General features: G+C 41.8%; 1 protein-coding gene across 1 annotated transcript in view; it reads right to left on the bottom strand.

Moving 5' to 3' along the window:
• nrg3a (neuregulin 3a) overlaps positions 1 to 18,014 on the bottom strand; it is a gene marked incomplete at both ends in the record, with an annotated part of 306,996 nt that overhangs the window by 106,150 nt on the left and 182,832 nt on the right. The window contains one exon of the mRNA XM_079168332.1: positions 14,424 to 14,553. Within this exon, the coding sequence (XP_079024458.1) occupies positions 14,424 to 14,553 (130 nt within the window). The remainder of the gene's footprint in view (positions 1 to 14,423; positions 14,554 to 18,014) is intronic.

The raw sequence follows: 18,014 nt of genomic DNA, 5'->3' as shown, positions 1-18,014 counted from the left end.
TCTGCATGATGCTGTGACACAAGAAAAAGGACTCTCAGGAGTATGACAGAGCGGGAGGAAAAACTGCACAAGTGCAAGGAGGAGGAAATCAGTTAGTATGTAAAAATAAGTGAGGTACGGTTAGGAGGTTACAGTGCAACTACAATTACAGGATTCAGTGTGAGCATTTTCCAATTTCCGATTGAATTTGGTGGCAGAATCTTTCCCTGGAAGGTTATAATATTCTGTCTTTAGAAAAAGGGCCAAAGCCAAAAGTCATGCTGTTTCAACAATAGAATTGTTCAGCACGACGTACCGCAGGGAACCGTCTAAACTTGAAAAAAGCTCACTAAAAATGTGGCACGGTCTTAATATTAACGTTTTTTAGAAAATATTGTAATTAGCAAGTCCCACCACTGGGCCCTTCAACAAAGCATTATAGTAAAACTTACTTCTTTGGCACTGCACTCGTTCCCAAAGCACAGCAAAGCGTTTAGGTTGTATTCACAGCTGACTTTTCAGGGGGGCTTTGTTCTCACTGTTTCTCAATGCAAAGCCACTGCTGCGGCTCCATTTGACAATGAAAGTTTGATGAGGCACTCTCTCTCTCTCTCTCTCTCTCTCTCTCTCTCTCTCTCTCTCTCTCTCTCTCTCTCTCTTTCTTTTTTTTCACAAATGATTCAGTGTGGTCCCATTGCAGAAATACAGTAATACACAATCGGGATGGGGCATGTCAGTGCAGCTAATAAAGACAGCGGCGTGGATCCCACGTGTGCTCAGCGGGAACAAGCTGGACATTTGTTCAGCAACACGATAACGCTTGCCTGAGCTAAAAGTGAGGACTTTATGGAAACACATTTCTAATTTCTGCAAGGTTAACATGGAAAATATTGAAATGAGCATGTGTTTTGCTTTTCCGCTTTGGCTATATAAAGAAATATCTTAATTGTGCCAGGGACCGAGGCTGTAGAAAAACCAAAACCAAAGTGTTTTCTATCTATCTATTTTTGAGTGTCTACTGAGTAATCTATTTTTGAGTGCAATGCAAGAGATAAAAAGCAAACAAAACATCAAATTAACACCACTTTTGTTGGGTTTGACCCTCCACGTCATGTTGTTTCAACATCACATGCTCTCTTATTTGACTCTCTCCCATAGTTCCGTTAAGGACAGGGAGACAGACAGAAGTCTCTTGTTTGAGAGAAGTTGTAATGGCTATTGGTGGTGCAAAATGTCATTTAAGCTGCAGCTAAAAGGAATACAATGTGGGTTGTCATTTGTAGTTTTACGTTACACACTATTGCTTTCGGTCAGTGTCATTATAGCTGCAGGGATGACAGTATTTGTAGGCAAAACCCAGAAGTTAGCATCGCTCTGGTTCAGCAAGATGATCCTCACAACTGAACACCACTTCTATAATTTGTTAAGCTTGACTACAATCAGCAGACGTAAAAAGCTCACAAAGGCTACAAACAAACTACACCACTGTTGCATGAGCGAGAGTCAACGTATCCCCGCATCATTCCTGCAGCATTGCACCATCGCTGGGAAACCACCTGTGAAATGTTCCAAATGTTCCAAGCATCCTGGTAGATCATGAAGTCACTGCAGCAAAAAGAGAAAAGACTGTATACATGTGAAGAAAGCCCAGGGTGTCGCAAAACTAACTAGTGCTTATGGCAACACACACACAGAGAGTGACACAGAAAGGAACACAGACTTGTTAAATGGTCCCGGCAGGGTGCTTTCGGCAGCTGTGTCCCTAACTACACATTCATTTGATCAGCTTTTTCGGTTCGCAGTGCATTCACACTGGGAAACTAAGAAAAAATAAGTAACTCGAAGATGCCAGCAGGCAGACTAAATTTGCTCGATTCTTTAAAAAGCGGAGTTGATGGACACTATTGTCTTAATTCAATGAGCAACAGAAATAAGGGAGCTACAATTAAAAGCAATTATGGATGATGGATGACAAAAGAGGAATAGATGATTCGGTCGGGGTAAAACCATTCTGAGATTCCTCACCAGAAGCATTGTTCCAAAGTTGGTAGGCTGAACGCGTACTTTAATTTCTTGCATTCTAATGGCGAGAAGGACGATTAGTAAACAGTGCATAATTAGTAGTATAAATATAGCAAGGAATTAAGATTTAGTACATTGATGTCATTGTGGGTAAACACCACCCGCTGATGAATGATATACAGTAGTTAACAAAAGAAACTATGCATTTGTAGAGTTGTCTTTGTGTGTGTGTGTGCTTTTGAACTTCCTTCCTTGTGAAGGTTCATTTTATACCTTCAGAGTGAGGACATTTTGGGAAAGGAAAAACACTGTGGCCAATCTCCGGTCTTCAATTCTAATCAGGGCTTTTTGGAGGTTAAAGGTGCTAAATTTGAAATTCAGAGCATCTGTGATTGATTGAGGGATTACCTCCACACTGCTCTCAACATGGCGAAAGCTCAGCCGGCGGCTATAGAAGCTAACGATGCTAGCAACGCAAACAGTGCAAACAACGGCAACAGTGTTTACCTAGGAGGGGACCTGGAAGGTGGGCAGCAATTAGCTAGCCTGAGCACTAACACACACTAGCGGCCTGGCTGACTTCGTAAAAAACAAAGCACAGAGAAGCTTGGTTTACGACACACAGAGAGAGAGAATTACTTCTTGCTCTGCTCAGGTAGACGTTACTCCACTACATCTGTATAGCACATATGTGTTTGCTGCTATATTAATGCAATTCATTTCAAATGTAACACCTTAAAGGCTTGATTTTTAGGATCAGGTTAGGGTGACTCTGGGGCTTAATTGTGGTCTTATAGCCAGTGTATATGCGTGTCCTTCATTTGTACTTTTGCGCCTGTGTGCATGCTTGTTACCGTTTTTCCGTAAGTGGATGTTTGCAGTGTGTGCTGGTATTTTTGTGTCTTTGTATGTGTGCGTGTGTGCGTCCGGTTGTGCTCCAGTGACATATAAGTGCTGGACTTTGACACGGGAGCTTGTCGGCATCCATCAGGATCACTGCAAACATCTCCTCACAGCCCCCCCCCACCCGTGCATTTCCTCTCCTCTCTCCCCCCTTCTTCTCCCGATATGGCAGTTGTGCTCTGTAGATACTGTCTCTTCCACTCACATTTGAGAGATGTGCAAAGGTGAGCAAACACACACACACACACACACACACATCTCCCTCCCGTCCTCCTTCACTCACTCCATCACTCATCCACGTGCTACTTTTTTTACTCGGTATGAAGCCGATGTCAGGCGGACCTACAGTACAACATGTCAGATGCTGGATTTAACCCGTGGCCCGCATGACCGTAGTTTAAAGATTGAAGGGCTCCTGTATGCTCGGCCTGAAGCAAAGCATTGTGGGGCTGCAACCGTGACATCATTTCTCCACTCTTGGCCAGGCACAAACAGCAGTAGACCAAAAAATGAAAAAATAATGGCTCCATTATTGGCAATGTTTCTGCAGCACATGATTATTTTTAAATAGCCAGCAGTGTTTATGTACTCACATAAACACAACCACCCACGCTCACACTCTCACACCCAGACACACACACACACATATAAGCCAGGCAATAAGAAACATATGATATGCAGATTGGAGAGCATTGATCGTTTTAATTGAAACAATAATTAAAGAGACATTCCATATGATTTCCAAATTCTTTCTGCATTTTTCAGCAATTTCAGTTGGTAATGTTGACATATGAAGCCTGCAGGTTTCACTTCAGAATCAGTTGCTGTGACTCAAATGCAACACAAAGCAAGTTATGACTAAACAGCCTGATTCATTTCTGTTTATGCCTATAGATTCCATGGAAGCAATAATACGCTGTTCCGTGTTGATATTTTTCTGACAGCCTGTAATTTTCTTTTCTCTGAGCTTGGCTCTTTATTCATGATTTTAAGTAAAAGTAGCTTTGCCGGAGCTTTCAAACATGTGTCACCATCTTCATCAGTGAACGGCGGTCGCTGATGATGTTTCACTTTTAATCACAAACACATCAACAAATACTTTAAGAGTTTACAAAAAAGAAACAAACACATGGGTCATAACAAATGGGATTATAAATCCAAATTAGATTAGATGCTGCTACAATAAATGGAAAACTCATGGAACAAGAGCTTTTCTGCCGGCAATTTCTTGCTTTCAGGTAAGATTTAATTGCCTGTATTTGGAAAAAAATGGGCAGCCTAAAAGGACAATTACAGGGCCTCTAAAAATGGCCATTAGCTAAGTGTAAGCGTGACAGTGACCTTGACCAGATTTTGAATCGGGAAAGCATGGAATATTCACGGACATTTAAAAAGGAGGAGGAGGAGGAGGAGGTGTACAAGGGAGCTTCTGCGTGTTGAGATTGTGTGTGAGCCCCTCGCCACAGGACACAAGTGTTCATTTTGTGCTTATGTGTGTGTGTGTAATCAAGCCGCCCTCCTCTGAAAACACACCGACAGGGAACTGCTTCTTGTTAGTCGGAGTGGGAGACAGACATGTCTGTGCTCGGGGCGCCGCTGCCATTTCAGAGTGAAGTGCACTACAGTAAAAACATACATCAGTGGGCTGGTATGGCTCCTAGGTAGCACTGGAGCTCCTTAATATTGCAGACACAGCTTGTCTTCAGCTATTCTCTCTTCTCTATTCCCCCCACTCTGTCGCTTTCAACATCTCTCTCCCTCTCTTCTTTTCTCAGCAATCCTTTATGTAAATATATATTTTTACCCTGCGTCTTCCTCGTTTTACTGTCACATTCAATTTCCCCTCTCATGCATGGTGAAATGCACCGCTGTGCCAGAGTTCAGTCGCTGGGGAAAGACTCCCACAAGGAGGGCGTGGAAAATGACAGTGTCTCTGTGGCCGGTTTACAACTTTCCCTCGATTTTGTTCTCAAAAAAATCAATAGTACTTCTCTCTGCTCTTTTTTTTTGTATTAATTCAGAGTTCGCCATCCTGCAGGAAGCTGCAATGCAAACTCAGTCAGAGTTTTGGAGCAAAAAGGAGGAATCATTTGCATTAATCTGCATCCTATTACCACATCAAACCTGCTGACTTGAAAGGGATGCCTTGATTAGAAACACCACCAAATTACTGTACGTCTACTTCCTCACGTCTCTTTTCTCGCCGTCCCCTCGCTGTCTCCGTAGCTCACTCTCGCTATCTTCACCGCTGAGTGTTGTTACTGTACAGTTCACATCCTGTGTGTGTTTGTATGTATTCTCGCATCGTTATAGAGAGTTTTGCTGGAACATCCCTTCACATTTGATGGGAAACTTCCTAAAACCCCGTTTCTGTCTTTCGTTTCCCTGAGTTCATGACTCTGAATCTTTGTTTCCTCATCGCGTCACTGACAGGTTTGGCAGAGCTGTCAAACGTGTTCAATCGATGTTTGCGTATTACGTCTCCAAGCACACCTGCAAATACACATGACCGAAAGCATTATGAGCCTCCTAAGGATGAGCTGACTGTGTGGGTGTTGGAGTGTGAATATGCTCCCATATCACAGTTCACTGATTTGAATCATTGATATATGTAATGAAATACATCCCGAGTGTCACTCATTTCAAAGGCATAGCAGGAAGTGAAATGATCTTTACTACATCTGCTTTCACTGTGTTGGATTACATGAAAATACATCTAAGACATTTTGGACAGGAACATGATTCATGGAATTAATACAAAAATAAAGATTGGTTCATATTTAAATGCGACAATCACAATTGTTCTTTCCTCCTGGAGGTATAAGAAACTCCACTAACCTGCCAGTTGCCCGGTTACATTTCATGTTGGCCAACAAAGTATTGTACAATCGTACATGACTTTATTTTGAAAAAGAGGTGGCGATTGCAAAGTGTTTGAAATTCAGACATCGAGAATAGTGCCATCTGATGGAATGGTGCAACCACAAACACATGTAGTCTTGGGCTTTAATATTTCACTTAGACGAATAGCATTTGCTATTTTTCACACTATAAGTACTGCAGCAGTGTGGACTACGATGATTTTGTATAAAGTGCTCATGAGTATGATATATCTCATTTTTATAGTGTACTGTTGCTACTCAAATCATCAGCTGCTCAGTGAATGTTGCCTCATACAACGCTTCGTCAGATATCTTTTTCTACAAGTCCACCAACACGTGTTAACTTCCGCTCGTTACATCCATATGGTCTTTTCAAAATAAACTTTTATCTTCACAGGAAACAACGTTTAGGCAACACAACTACTGAGTTAGGTTTAGGAAAAGACAAGTTACGTAACAAATCAGCTTTGAATTCTTGTTTCACAGGGAATGAACAGCGGTCTCCTAGCTGGAAGATCACCGTTTGTTTATTTTTGTTTTAAATTAGTTTAGTTTAGTCAGTGAGGCTCACTGCTACATTAACGTAACTGCATCATCGCAGAGCGCAAGTTTTGGTTGCTTAGTAAGCGCAACCTCCCAAGCACCTTGGATTAAAGGATGAAAAGCGGCACATTTGGTATTTTATTCGGGCCTTTTATTCATCTAAGGCAACAAACAAATGCTGTCTCACATAAAACTATTTGTTTGTTGCATCCAACTTATTTTAATGCAACAAGTGCACCTTTTTTTTTTGATGGCCACTATTGGTGTGCAAAAGGTATTTTTACTGCCAAGAGTCAATGCAATCTCTGCAGTGAAACCATGGAAACTAAAACAGTAATAAGATCAGCTTTTTATCCGATATTCTTTTTCAAACAGTCTTCAAAAACCTGCAGTTGCCATCGTCAGGGTCCAATTGCCACAGGCTGTGAGGGTTGTTCACAGGAAAACGTCATTGTGATAAATGACCGTAATTAGACTAAGTACTATACTTCATAACAGTGTTGAGTTTGACAATTACTTAAAGATTTCAAGGATTATCACCTGCGGTGCACATGCCTAGTCTCTACTTCCTGTCGCTTTCTGTCAAAATCTTACCACGTGTGTTTTATACAACACTGCACACTCCAGCTACAGCGTCTACAAATCCTCATGACCACTTTGACAGATTCAGTTTCCAAATAAGCATACTTACAAACATTATGTCTGTCATGAGGTTATTGAGCTTTCTTCCACACACACACACACACACACACACACACACACACACACACACACACACACACACACACACACACACACACACACACACACACACACACACTGTATAATTGTAGGTTTGCGAAAGAGCCTTAATTGGATGCTCTGTGCTGTTTACCAAACTGAGTGAGCTAATGCAATTGCACAATTAAACTTGTTAAATCTTGCTAATTAAAACTAACAAAGACTCCAATACAAATCAATTGCAAGTCGAGAAGTTGGAGAGCTTAGGAAGTGGCATTGATGAGCCGGCTTGAGAAAATTCCCAATCACACACTAATTAGATAAACTAACACTAAAGCAAGCTTTGTAGTTGTGTTTCTCCACCTGAAGAATATGAGTGAGTGCTCACTCTGCCTCTTGCTCTTGTTTGGTTTAATCAAGACTTAATATAACGTCTTTGGCCTTCTTCACCAGCTAGTCGCTAACTATGTCTCGCTGGCATTTGGTGCTGGACTGCTAGCTTACAGTGGGTTTACTCTGGCACAACAGTATTGCTGAAATCAACTGCCTGACATGAGTTTAATGAGAGCGGGGAGATGAGACGTAAAGCCAAAACAATGGGCTGAAAAAAGAATGGCAGCTCTGTCAAGATGCAGCAAATTGTCTCAAAAACTCTGAACCCCAAAACCCAGCAGCGGGTATAAACGGCATGTATTGTTTTAGAAAAATTGCCCAAATTACACCATTTATCGTAGACAAAAGCTGTAAAAGAGATATTATCGTTGGACTTTCCAACATTCATGGCACACATTAAGTGTGACAATCACTTCCATCACAAAAAAAACCATTGGTGTGTGTTTTTCATTTTTTATTCAGAAATTTTCTGAAATAAAATGTTCTATTCAAGAACAAGAAGTAGTTAAAATAGCAATGATTAAAAACATCAGCAAGATGATTCCCCTGTACTGCATTGACTATCCCTTAGATAACAGCCTGATTGAGCTGCCAAGAGATCATTAAGCCTTCATTGTGTGTTAATTAAATCAGCACACAGTGACATACTGACGTTTGGCCACCATCGCTCACACTCTCAACTTCATGTCACCAAAAATAAGCCCTCTCATCGCCTGTCTCCCGGAATATATTTGTCTCCCTCCCCCCTTGGCTCCCTCCCAGCTTTTCCGTTCCCAGGCACGCTGAGTGCTCCTCTTGGCATCTTGCGAGGATTCATTTGCTGAAAGCGGCGCCTACAAGCCACAATATGCGGTATCTTATCCGTTTAATTTTCACCCACCTCTAAAGCATGCCACGGCATCAGCCTTGTTTATTACTGTCAGAGAGACACCAGCCGAACTCCCACTGGTGTGCCATTATTATCGCACAGATGGCAACGAGGGTTGAGTGGGATAGACGAAGCAACAGAGATAGAGAGGGAGAAAACAGAGAGAGCGAGGGAAGGGTAAGGGGGTAGGACAACAGGAAGAAAGCGACGGAACGAGTAAAAAAAAAACACAGGTGTTTTCCATTCGAACCGCAACCAGATGGTTATCTGAATGTAGGCAAGAGTAGATCACGTTTCTCTGTAATGTCAATAGATGTTTTTGCACACACACAATCACAGATGTGCACTTTAGCATTCGACACATCAATCCCAGAGGCTTTTATCTGTCAAGGTATATTACTGCTGTCAGAAACAATAATGTACAGAATGCAATGACCCCTCCATTTATTCATTGACTGTTATGCTCACTGTTGGGATGGCGTGGGTCTCTTGGGCTGACCGAAACTCACTGGCGTGCGGATTTGTGTGAGTGGATGCATGTGTCCTTCCTGACGCCCAGAGGAGAGACTTCAGGACATTGGAGAGTTACATTTCCTACTACTCGTGTTTATTTCTTAGGTTTCTGTTCACGGGTTTCAGTGTGAAGTATGTTTGCAACATTGTAGGCACCGATTTGATGGTTGACCTGACTTTTTTATGTAGATGAATAACTTTAAAAAAATATCCACAGAGTTTTAAGAAAAGTATCGAATAAAAGTTCAGCTTCTCCAAAAAATAAAATAAAAAAAATGATTGTGAATTATTTTGTTAGTTTGACGGGTCCAAAATTATTATTTTATTTTTATCTCTGTGGAAGAAAAATCTTAGGTTTGCTTGCTGCCTCTAACATTGATTGTGAGCCAAATGTATAACGATGTTGATAAAATCATTGGCAGCATTTTTTGCACAATCACAGCTTAATGCCCGTTTATGCAAGTGTCGCATCATTTTATTTTTCAGTTGGTACCAGTTTATAGGCTATATACATAACAATATTAAGAATATTACGTATGGCGCATGAAATGCAGTCTTTCTTCAGCTGCCTGTTCTTTTTTAAGTGTGGGTTTTAATCTCCTTGTTTACTGGCAGTTTAGATGTGTGGGATTTCTGCTATGTTTTCAATTTCATGCATGCATCATGCTAATTGGCTTGCCAGTGTGTGCGTGTGTGTGTGTGGACGAGCGGGGAAGGTAATGCTATGCATTCCTACGAGCAGCCACTCTTTGCACCTGTGAGGCCCAAGTCAATCTGCTGGCGTTGGTCCGTGGATGAATGCTTTGGAAAAGGCTGAGATCACCCAGGAGAGGAACGGCTGGAGTCCAGAGAGACAGGAGGGAGGGAGAGGAGGATTGTTTTTTTACACGTGCAAACAGATGCAAAAACCACTGCGATTTACTTTTGCACACATTCCCTTCTTTTCTTTAAAGTCACCCCAGTTTTGTGTACTCGTGGTGGAATTTTCTACTTTATCATAAAATTCATTCAGTTTGTTAATTTGATTCTCTTGTCAACTAACTCCAATCCAAACCCATCTGAATCCTCAGTACACTGCTGTTCGTGTCCATTTTGAAGCCAAGTCAACGTTGAAGTTTTTGAAACACGAGCACTGGAGCTGCAGAAGGATCTTAAACATTCCTCAGCTGGTGAAGGGTCGGCTCTACGACTTGAAACAGTCTGGGCCAACATCTTAGCTTCCAAGCTTCCAACACATAAACTGTGCCAACTGTGTGTGTTTGTGTGTGTGTGTGTGTCATATATCTGTTTCTGCCCTCTAGAGTGTCTCTGTCAGACCCAGGTCTGATTGAAGGGGGCTTTGCAGGGATCTCTTCCAAACCCCCTCTACCTCCACCTGGCAGGAGAGATTGCCTTTGTGTCGCTCTGGAATGGCCTCTCGACGAAGGGCGATGAGACGGGCTTAGCTAGCCCCTGTTGCTAACTAGACTGATGGAGAGCCTCTCTGCCCAGTCACACCAGCAGGAGGAAATACATACTAAACAGGCCAGAAATCGAATCCATCTTAAGGCAGAACAAATGTATAATGGCCAGTTAGAAGAGGAGGAGTTAAATCCCCAGATGTTTTGGCTCCACACAGTGACTGAGACAATTATGAAAGTGCAGATTCGTTAACCAGAGACCCGCCACAAGACCCGGAGTATGAAAATAAAGAGAGCGACGAGACACGAGTAAAAGAATATATGGGCAAATAGTGAAGGGAATATATTTGCATAGATATTATTTGAACCAGCAATTACACTAAAACCTTTTATTACTAAAACCGTTTTGTTCTTTTTGGGGAAATCTGGCAAAACTGAGAAAGTAATTCATCAAATTCATCTCATCACGTACTTTTATAACTGCATGCCTTGGCCTCTTGCCATGTTCTGAAAATATTATCTTCGCACACCGACTAATTCACTGGTTAGCTGAGCACTAATGATTGAATGCCTGACTATGCTGCCCAAAGCAGTGGGCACTGCTGTGTGTGTGTGTGTGTGTGTGAATGTGTGTGTGTGCATGTCTGTGTGTCTGCAGAACAAGGAGACCATATGACTCACGTCGAGTCCCTTTTCCCTCTCCGCATCCGTCCCCGTGGGTTGACAAACACAAGCGTTGCACACCGACAGCGCTAAACAGCGCTCTGGGGGACAATCGGCGCAGGTTTTTACAACATGGCCGGGAATGGCGCTTGATACTTGAGTGATGACTCTTTGGAGAAAATCATTGCAACAAGGATCAAGTTTCATCTCGCGAGTAAAAATGATTAATTCTGTGACATATAATGCCACAAAGCGGCTCAATTCATCCCCATTAAAGGTCTGGATTGATCACGCTTTTACAACCTGATTCGTCTCAATTTAGTGTAAACACAAATTGAATCAGATTAAGCATTGATCCTGTGCCTGGGGTGAAATTTGTCATTCTTTTGTTAATAAGGATAAATTAATGTCTAACAGCATGTCAATTATAGCACAAAGTATCCTGTTTTTTTTCTTTGGATTGGTAAATGTTAGTAATGCAGCATTTACTTACCATAAAGTCACTGGAGCCTTAATCAGAAGGTCCATCCGTTCATAAAATATTCACGGCAAGCGTTAAGACTTAGTCGTTACGGTGGTTTAATTCCTGCGTTCCAAACTATACACTCTAAATGTGATTTTTTAAGCAAAGTGCTAAACACACTTCTTAGTTTTACTGCATGGTCCTGCCAGCTGTTATTTAAATGAGTGAATTAATGCCATACTGTCTGATGGTAAATGTCTTTCCTTTCGAAAACACACGATGGAACGGTGGGAGTCAACATGTCTCTCTTTCTCTCTCTCCCTACGTCCCACATTAACATGCACAGGCAGTGTGTTCAAGGCCGTCCCAGTGAGCATCGCAATCCTTCGCTCTAACAGCTACGCATGTCCACAGATTATGTTGTCGTAGCAACGGAGGCAAACTCCAACTCCTCGCCCGCCTACACCTCAGTCAGTGTTTCCTTCTCTCTCTCTCTCTCTCTCTCTCTCTATATATATATATATCCTGCCTCTCTTATCCTGCCTCCCCCTCCTCTCTGTCAACTATCACCGCTCTCTGAAATATAAACTGAAAGCAAAGCAGACGTCTCGTGGACTTCAGTTGACGTTTGACTGGATTACACAGAAAATATACCAGTAAACTAAAGAACGGACGGAAGTGGGATGCTTCTTCAGTGCATTCCCTTAATAAGAAACCAGCTGGCTTTCAGCAGAAACATGGGTATTAGAGAAACCTGTTTGGCACAGGTAGATTACTTCAGAAATCCCAGTGTTTGGCAACATGGCCACTGCTGTCCACTTGCTCCAACAAAACAAAACTTTTCTGCATTCATGTAGCTCCAACTACACGGGTCAGACACACAGTCCGACTGATTTTATAGCAGACAGTTTACTGTCCATGTAAACGCTTTGAGACATTTACTCTGTAACTGGATGTCTCCAGTATGTTTTTGTGTTCATGTGAACACTTTGGGCTTCATGTAAGAAGCACTGGTGCGGACCGATTCGCTCTGAAGTGGCTCGTAGGAGTGATTTAGGAGAACTTGCCGCATTCATCAATTCTGTTTTTCCTCTGGAGGTTCAAACACAATTTACGAGTGGTCTAGTCTGCTGCCATCACACGTTTTTTACTAATGGACTCTATATTTCAGTTTGAAAATCTTATATAAATTACACTTCATAATAATGTTGACATCATCCTGTTTGACTCTGCAATTTGAATAATCGGTTAACATAATTCTAAATGTATCTTTAATGCCTCACAATATCACCATTGATTTAAATTGGCTGGTGATGCTATTGTATAAAACTACAATATCAATATGAACGTCTCAAAGTGCAAAAACACTTCCATTATTTGGCCTTCTTCCATTGCAGACATCGATCGCCTTGCTGTGGGGAGATGTTTTTCCAGAATACAAAACATGTTCTTGCAGGAGGTCCATTGTTTGTGTGCATGTGAATGCATTATCATTTGTTTACGTGCATCATTGCATCTGTGTGTTCAACTTCTTTAGTCTCACTTACAGAACCTACAAACCGACCCCTCATCATCATCCTCATACTGTCCACACGCACACGGATGTACGCTCTAACCCGGAGGAGGCAAAACAGGCTCTTTGAAAAACAGGTCGGGTGGAAGTCCTGCGGTTAGATTTTGGGAAGAAGTTGTTCTGGGACTTAATTAGTAAAGGGCCCCACGATCGAACAGGCTAAGTGCCCATGAGCACTACTCTCAAATCTGGGACAACTAAGGCACACACACACACACACACACGATGGCAATTACATACATTCTTACACACACACACACACACACACACACACGCACGCATGCACGCACACACACACGCAAGTAAGATGGCAATTACATACATTCTCACACACACACACACACACACACACACACACACACACACACACACACACACACACACACACACACACACACACACACATTGAACTGCAGAAAATCTTTCCATACAGTATATTAAGGAGTGTTTTAAGAGGGCATAGGTCCTATATATATACTATTGGTACAGCAGATATATATATATATATATATATATATATATATATCTGCTGTACCAATAGTAAATAGAGAACTACAGGAAAACTCTAAAGTATATAGTTTCAAACTGTAAAGTGAGTCTGTGTCTTTATACAGTAGAATCTTCTCTAGTCAGCTTGGATTCACAGCAGTTACTCAAACAGTGATGCAGAGTCAAGGCAGACATTTATATATATATATATCTTCATAAAAACTCAACATTTATCTGTTTAATCCACCTTTCAGCTGTTGATCCAGATGTTTTCTCATGTAATTTACCAATACAATGTACACTAGTTCCAGCACAGCTTCAGGACAGCGTGGCATGAAGTGTCTAAGTGGATACACTCGGACTGTTTGTTAGAAAATGTGATTATGTCGGGATTGACAACTTCAAATGGAGTGCCTTTTGTTTACCATGACTCTAGGTCACCATTGAAACCTAGTGTAACTGTAACTCTAACACAAGATAAATAAAGCTATCTTTAAAAACTAACAGTGGGTGAAAGAGTGATTGATGCTTAAACCCTCTTACACCAAAGGATTATTCCTCGATCCATTCAACACTTTTTTTCACTTAATTTAAGTGTCTACTGTCAACACAAATATGCACATCAAATATACAGAAGCCAACAAACACATCCCCCGATCAAAAAAACAAGGCACTCTGCTTTCCCCCCTTTCTCAAAAATAATTCATACAAACAAACAGCTTTAGTGCGAGCACAAAGGGACAACACACAAGCAGTCAGATGAATAATAAAGTTCACATCGTCCAGTTATTCTTACAGATTTTCTCAAGAAGAATGAACATATTCAAACATCATCCAAATCCAAAGTGTCCAACAAAATCCCATCTCAGCGATATAAAAGACAGCCAGGTCTCAGACTACTCTCAGCCACACCCTGAACGTTACAGTCGGAGCTTCTTACGAAGAAGAAAAAAAAAGAGAAAGGAGACATTTTCATAATGCGATCAACAACAGCAGCAGGTCAGTCACTTACTTGCAGTGCTTGTGAGGCCCACTAAGCGTCTCGATGACAAAGCATTCGCCTCCGTTCAGGCAGTAGGCCAGGTCCTTCTCATGACAGGGTTTGAAGTGCTCCGAGTGCAGCGGAGGGACAGTCGGAGGTGCTGCAGGACAAACAAACTCTTGTTAGTCACAGTCAACCTGTAAAAATATATGTTTATTTCATTTTCATGAATGTGTTCGCTCTCCTACAATCAGGCTTAGTGACAACATTCATTTATCTCACTGTCATCCAGCAGCCTATTACTTCTCTAGCTCCTTTATTGTCTCTTTAATTCTGCAAATAAATCATCAATTCATCTTAGATTGCAGCAGGAGTCAGTGTTCCAGCTGAGGCTACTAACTCCACCCGAGGATCCATAATGAGCGTGTGCCAGCGACTCATAACATACTGCACGTTGAGGATAAAACCAACACACCATTGTTTGTTTAGACCCTACAACGTCACCGGCAAAAGATGGATGGAGGACGGGTAATAATCTGTTCGGCTGTGATTAATACTCTGTGGTCACAGCCTAGCCTAGCTTCTCCCAGCGATTCATCACAACACGCATCGCTGGCTGCGGACGGTACACACGTCTTGACGGGTTCTTCTCAGCGTACACCTCAATGGATGAACTTATTACTGAAATTAATAAGTGAAGCAACAGAAAATATGGAAATGCGAAAGCGATCTGATGTTAAAAACAGTTAAACCACGGCGCCATGAATGACGTTGTAGGGCATTTTTTTGTGTGCTTTTGGAAAACAAGAAAGATGAATGGAAATGTAGAGATTGCAGTAAATTCATGGGCAGTCATCCATCAACTGAGTTTTGAAGGGCTGAGGTGCAGTTGGTCGGATCATGGCTTTAAGACGTGGGGAGAAATACGATCTGCACCACTGATGATGTTCTTATTAATACCAGACCAGACTGCTGACGGTTTCTTTTGTGCTTACAAATAAAAAATGAATCCGCTAAGGGCTCTCATTAGCCGATCCTCAGCTTTGTTTTTAAAGTAGCGGGATGAACAGTGATGAGCCAGAACTTTATGCTCCACTGATTAAAAAACAGTTGTACTCACAGGACGCTGCTATTACCACTAGTATACTGATTGCTGTATCGGGTTGTCCTTTAATGGTGCGTGGAAGATACATCCAAATGAACTGAAGATTTCTCAATCAAGAGATAATGAGAGATTAATAATAAGTAGTGTTTTGGGGTGATGGGTGGGTGAAGAGAGGCAAGTTATTTCAGTATGTCCTCAGATCCCTTAATCAGCAGTATGAGGTGTGTGTGTGTGTGTGTGTGGTGGGTTAGGTTATGAGATGCTAGGTGCTGATAGGGCTCTGGGGATCTTAAACAACCCTTGGTAATTGGCTGTTGGGGGATTAGTTTCCATGTGAGAGGCAAAGTTAGGTCAGGAATGAAGTCAGCAGTGAGACCTGGTTTTATCAGATGAGGATGTTAACAGGTTGGATATGATGACAAGAGGGTCTTAATCAAAGTTATAGCTTGTAAAGGGTAGTTTAAACAATTATTCATCAACTTTTGAGTAAATCCACACTTTTAATTCCTTCATTTAAAACCACAACCAGGGCTGGACCGGCAGACCAGACACTTTACCTGCGGGCCAAAGAGCTTTTTGGGCCAGCACAACTGTTTTTGTTTTGTGTCTGATCTGCTATAAAACAGGAAAATTGACCCATTGTTTTTTTGTTTTGTTTTCTGAATTGCCGCTGGGCTGATGGCGATAGAGAAACATGCTTGTGTGTCTGGATCAGTCGCTCACATGCTCTATATGAAGGTGTGTGAGCGCGCTCAGCTGAGAGGAGAGTCGTCGTCCTTGTTTGACAAATATCAGCAAAATAATTGATGACAAAAGACATTAAGAACTACATTAGTTGCACAGACAAGGGACATCCTCATTAGACGGGCTACATCAGAAAACAGCAACTTGATGATTGCTTACTAAGCATTAAAAAGTCCACTGAAATAGCTGCATTTTCCTTGTATGCCATGCAGACTTTCATGGGCTTAACGAATGAAGGAATTATCTTTATTGACATTAGCCATCATCATGGCATGTTTTGATAAACCATACAGTGAAGGTGTCCAAAAACTACATGAAATAATAAGAAATGAGTTCCACTAATTCTTAATTACAAAGGTTCTTGGCTACAGTGACTGATTTTAAGGCAGGGTCAAAGGTCGTCCACGTCCCTATCCATTTTTGCTTCCACTGAGCTCTTCACCGTGAGCCCCGTTTTTCCCTCTGTGGTGTTACATGTGCAGGAGAGTGATGAGTGACAGGGCAGGCTCTGTGGTCTGTGCATCCTGCTGACTGTGCAGATATTTCCACCTGCATTCTGGTATCAGAATCCTTGTTGCCAGCTTTTTTTTGCAACTGTGTGAAACTGACAATCTGAATTTTGGCCTCCTTTCTCAGAACAACAATACATGTTGTTTTATAACCGTGACCACGAACCCTGGCTAATCTCAACCATGCTAAAGTTACCATGAGCGGATAAATGAATCATTTAAAATATGTCTGGTATAAATCATCCAACATCAACAACTTTGGAGGTGGGAATTCAACAGCTTATTTGATTTAGTTTGACTACGATTAGTACATTGTGTGTAAACCGTAACTTACGCTACATGGGAATTACTAAGTCAGCTTTGCATGACCAAACTACAACATGAACATGGATTTACACAACAATACCGCCAAACATCAACCGGCACCTCAACTTAACCTTTTAAAAGCTTTACTTTGACACAATGAGATTAAAGTCAATTTAAGGAATGCATTGTCTTCCTAAGAGCAGCTGCCAACTAGAAAGAGAACAAGAGAAAACTTAGAGTCGAGTAGGAGGGAACTCAGAATATAACAATGCCATGTGGTATGTCGTGACATGATACATTTGCCTTGCAGGGACCACACATTCTGCACACAGGGACACAAACAAAGGCCAGAATTACAAAGCACTGCTGCGTCTTTCTCAGTGTTTGCTCTGCAACACCAATGTTTTTAGTTTTTAGTTTTCCCGAACATAAAGGATTTCCCTTCAGACACGATTTCATGCTTGGACTGGGCTGTGCTGTTTTGCTAGTCCCGGCGATAAGTGACAGAAGCTCGATTTGTCGTCCTCTCCCTTTGTTTTTAGTTGACAGAGTTGTCACAGTGCACTGTAGGTTGTTTAGCTGAACACTCGTCACCTGTCAGCTCAGACGCAGCACGCACTCAAAGAGTTGTGTCATTTTAAGAGGGAACGCCAAAAACATCTTTCCAGTCTGCTGAAAATATCTCTGCAAGTTTGAAAACATTGCTCACAGAAGGCAGACGTCAATCACTGCAGAAGAAAACAGTCCAATTTACTCCTCCCTACTGTGAAGAGAGAAAGAGGGAGAGGCACAGCGAGGATCAATAAACCATCGGGTGCTGGATAACACAACCCTCCACTTCAATATCTCCTTTCCTTCTTTCATCTCCCTCTCTCTGCTTACTCGAGGAAAATGAGGAAGGAATAAAGAATCTGCTGATTTTCACCTTTGTGTCAAGGCGCCGCTTGGTTGAAGTGG

Source organism: Pholis gunnellus, assembly GCF_910591455.1.
Source record: "Pholis gunnellus genome assembly, chromosome: 11".
Taxonomy (NCBI): Eukaryota; Metazoa; Chordata; class Actinopteri; order Perciformes; family Pholidae; genus Pholis; species Pholis gunnellus.
This window is presented reverse-complemented; position numbering and strand designations above follow the sequence as displayed.